Here is a 4,342-nt window from a genome sequence, read left to right as displayed (position 1 = left end):
AAAGAAATCTTACCTCCGCAGATCCAGTAAAGAAAATCCACCTAAGGAAAATAACTTAATTAAGCCTTAATTGAGTCTCCAGTAAAGATCCTCCTTAATTAAGCCACCGTGACTCCAACAAAGATTCGCTGAAGGATATTTCGCAGCTCCAGTAAAGAAAAGAAAATCCTTTTCCAATTACTCTGCTCCGCTTTCCTTCCAGAATTTCCTCCGAACTTCCCTTTTCCGCTTCCGCCAAGATTCAACAAAGGAAATTCAGAAAATTCTCCCAAACTTTCTTCTCCGCAGCCTAGATTCCCTTCCTCCTCTCTCGTGTCTAGCAAAGGAATCAAATTGGCTCCCTGCAAAGGAAATTTAGCACAAGGAAATTTCGTGAGGGAATATTCCTGAAGATTCCCTTTTGATTCCCATTCCTCCTCCGCCTTCCTTCTCCTGTCCCTGGCCGCAATTCACCGTCTTGTTCCTTTGTTGAATCCCTGGTCGAGCGCAAATTACCGAACTTCTTCTCGGCAAACTCCTCGCCTGGTTTGGTCGTTCTGCTCTCAAAGAATTCCATGTACGCGAATTTACACCTTCCTTGTTGAATCTGTATCGCGATTCCTGCTCGTTGAATGTCGCGAGTCCTTCGACTTGGTCGTGATCCTCCCTGTGAAATTGCCGCAAAACTCGTCTGTTCACACTGAACTTTCAAGGATCTTCTTCCTGCGAAATTCGAACTGTGACGAATCAGATGCCCTATCTGTCGAACTCCTCGAACAAAATTTTATTTGTCCCTGCGCTGCCAAAATTTTTCTTCCCTACCCTAGAATCTCGCTCTGACACTACTTGTTGAGAAATTAGGGCAAAGAAAAATATGAATCGACACAAATTCAGAAGAACACAAAGAGATTTAACGAGATTTGGCAAAGATGCTTACGTCCTCGGGAGCAGAACATCGACTTCCTTTTCAATATTCAGAAAAGAATACAGAATGCAAGATTCAACTCTCTCAAACACCTAAGATTACAAACATGTCTATTTATAATCCTAGAGTAAACCCTACAGTACAATATGTAATTCCCAAATTACTCTTGTACCGTATAGTGGGGCGTTGGCCCAGTACCCCCAACTCACATAACGTTTCCCGATTTGGACAGATTCTTCCGCTCCGCTCTGCTCCGTTCCGCTCCGCTGCGCTCCGCCCCGCTCCGTTCCAGCGTCTGTCTCTATATTGTATATGAGTCATACCATAACAGCTTTTAATGGCTAGGTGGAGCTAGATTGGTCTGAGTGGGAATAAATTAGATTGAATTATCATGCAAAAATAATATTTTTAAAATGTTATCGCAATTCGTAACTGTACGAAGGTTACTAATTTATTATTATTATTATTATTATTAGTTTCCTATTTTGTTCGTTAAACTAAATTATATTATAGTCATTGTTTTAACTTTTAATTTATTGGACTGCTTAGAAATTAGAATGGCCGTCCAGCAGGCACAAATAATACCGGCCTGAGTTCTGAGCATGGCCAAAATTCAAAAAAATAATAAAAAACAATATTTTTTAGATGAAGGGATCAAAATGGTGGAGCGTGCCTTTTTATTTTTAATTTTATTCATAATGATATGATTTTACACTTTTATTTAAATATATAAAATTTTCAATTTCTTCAATATCCCATTATCTGCCCGGGAAACACATTTATTATGAAGCACCACGCGACATGTCCGGAAACCGTGTTTGTGATTTAGAGGGTCTTAATGACCATACTCTGCTGTTTGGCTAGATTTCGCATCAGTCCGTTCGAGTCTTTAAAAAGTAATATCAGTATTTGTTCCGGCCATTTTTGTGCTCTATTAATTAGTTGCCTGCCTTGAGTTTTGAGAAAAAAATTATATCATGACTTTTAATGTAGAGCTATGTTTGGATTGAAATATTCATCAACGGATTGAAATATTCGACTGTGTTATAGGAATATTTCATCTGTGTTATTTGTAGAAATAATGTCTTATTCGAGTATTATATGGTGTTATTCGATTATTTTGCGGTGTTATTGGAATATTCCATTGCGTTACTTGATTTGGGACAAAAGTGTTATTGGAATATTCCCCCGCATTATTTCATTTGGGGCTGTGTTATTCCAATAAGATAGTGAAAAATGAAATAACAAGGGGAATATGTTGAATAACATAGCGTCAAATCAAGTAATGCGATAGAATATTCTAATAACATCGTAAAATATTTTAATAACACCATATAATACTCGAATAACACATCATTTTTACAAATAACGTAGATGAAATATTCTCGTAACACAGCTGAATATTCCAATTGGAATATAGCTCTATGTTAAGAGTCCTGATGTAATATTTTTCCTAAGAGCTCTACGTTAAGAGTCCTGATGTAATATTTTTCCTAAATCTTGGCCCTTCACTTGTTATTATTTTAAATTGATACATCTTCAACAAATTTTCATTATCAAGCTCAAAGTAGGACACATATCTCAAAGTATTTTTTAGAACAAAAAATATTTAAACTTAAATAAAAAATCATTCGGGGGCCTCGTTTCAACAAACTTATAATCTAACTAATCAAATTATACTCTGCTCAGTATTATTATTATTATTATTATTATTATTATTATTATTATTTTGAAGAAATTGAGTACCAAACGGTACAAAGCTAGACAAGCTCATGCCATGGCATTGAACCGGTGCGCTTCAATTTTATACTAGTTATACCTATCCAGCCCCATCAAACTTGATCGAATACTAATATTTATATTTAACAGCCGTCGCCGGAAAAGGCTTCATAGCCCGCGACATAACCTTCGAGAACACCGCCGGCGCATCAAAACACCAAGCAGTCGCTCTCCGCTCCGACTCCGATCTCTCCGTCTTCTACCGCTGCGGCATTCTTGGCTACCAAGACACCCTCTACGCCCACTCTCTCCGCCAATTCTACCGCGAATGCCGCATCTCAGGCACCGTCGACTTCATCTTCGGCAACGCCGCCGCCGTCTTACAAAATTGCCAGATTCTCTCCCGCCTTCCCCTCCCCGACCAAAAAAACACCATCACAGCCCAAGGCCGCAAAGACCCCGATCAGAACACCGGCTTTGTTCTCCAGTTCTGTAACATCACCGCCGACGTTGATCTGTCCAACGCCAAAAACTCCTTCACCCAGACATATCTCGGCCGGCCCTGGAAGGAGTACTCTCAGACCGCTATATTGCAGTCGTATATCGACGGTTCGATTCGGCCGGAAGGGTGGCTCCCCTGGAACGGTGATTTCGCGTTGAGCACGCTTAATTATGCGGAGTATATGAATTTTGGACCGGGTTCGGGAGTTGGGGGTCGGGTCAAGTGGCCCGGTTATCATGTTATTAATAGTTCGGTTCAGGCTGCTAATTTTACTGTGTCGCAGTTCATTGAGGGCAACCTTTGGCTGCCGTCGACCGGGGTTAAATATACGGCCGGTCTGGAGGTATAGGCTGAAGGGATGGCATTAATTTGGCAGCGAGTTTATTTATTATGGGGGATTTGCATGAGTTGAAATTATCAGTGGCAGTGTTTAGGTAGCATGACAGTTGCAGGCTAAGGTTTGCTTGCCAGTTTGTGCTTATTATTTTTTGTCTAATTATTTGTTTGGGGATATTTTTAGTGTAAATTATTTGGTGGGAGGATATGGTCCGTATAAGATGGTTTTGTCAGTTATGCATGGCAGGAGTGATGAATATGTTTTGTTGTTATTGTTGTTGTTGTATTATTGGAACATTGATTCCCCTAGAATACAAGAAGAAAGATTTAAGTCTGAAAGACTGCATAGCAAATGTGAGATCATTTGTTTTTTTGTTTTTGTTATAATTCAAGTTGAAATGGTTGAAACTAACTAGTTTAACTTTCAACTATATTTTAATAAGAAGGATTGGACCAACTTATTCAAGCTCATGGGATTCATTCTTTCGAATTTTAATAACGGATAGACGTTATCAGTGTCTTTTAAGATAACAGATAAATGAGCTTGACTATGATTCTAACACTTGCCTTATTTCGTTTATCTATCATGTTGATTATTTTTGTGGGGTATTCTTTTTTTTCTTTGATTGATTGTGATTAATTAGCTTTAATGTTTATTACATGCTAGAAATTTCATGACGTTAGAGTGTAATTTAATAATTTGACATTGTACAAAGATTTATCATACACAGAGAAGAAAAAAAAGCATGGAAGGAGACAGCATGTATTTTTTTCTTTTTATGTGAAAAAATCTTAGAAAGAGAAAAAAATACCAGTTAAAATAATCCATTATATAATCCATGGTACAAATGCTCATACTTTTCCTAAATTACAAAAGATGT

General features: G+C 38.1%; 1 protein-coding gene across 1 annotated transcript in view; it reads left to right on the top strand.

Annotated features, from left to right (window-relative positions):
- LOC110033510 (pectinesterase/pectinesterase inhibitor PPE8B-like) overlaps positions 1-3,800 on the top strand; it is an 8,590-nt gene extending 4,790 nt beyond the window's left edge. Inside the window, 1 exon segment of the mRNA XM_020737512.1 lies at positions 2,774-3,800. Coding sequence (XP_020593171.1) covers positions 2,774-3,474 — 701 coding nt within the window. The 3' untranslated portion in view covers positions 3,475-3,800.
- Positions 3,801-4,342: the final 542 nt, after the last annotated feature.

This window comes from Phalaenopsis equestris, unplaced genomic scaffold (assembly GCF_001263595.1).
Source record: "Phalaenopsis equestris unplaced genomic scaffold, ASM126359v1 Scaffold001203, whole genome shotgun sequence".
Taxonomy (NCBI): Eukaryota; Viridiplantae; Streptophyta; class Magnoliopsida; order Asparagales; family Orchidaceae; genus Phalaenopsis; species Phalaenopsis equestris.
This window is presented reverse-complemented; position numbering and strand designations above follow the sequence as displayed.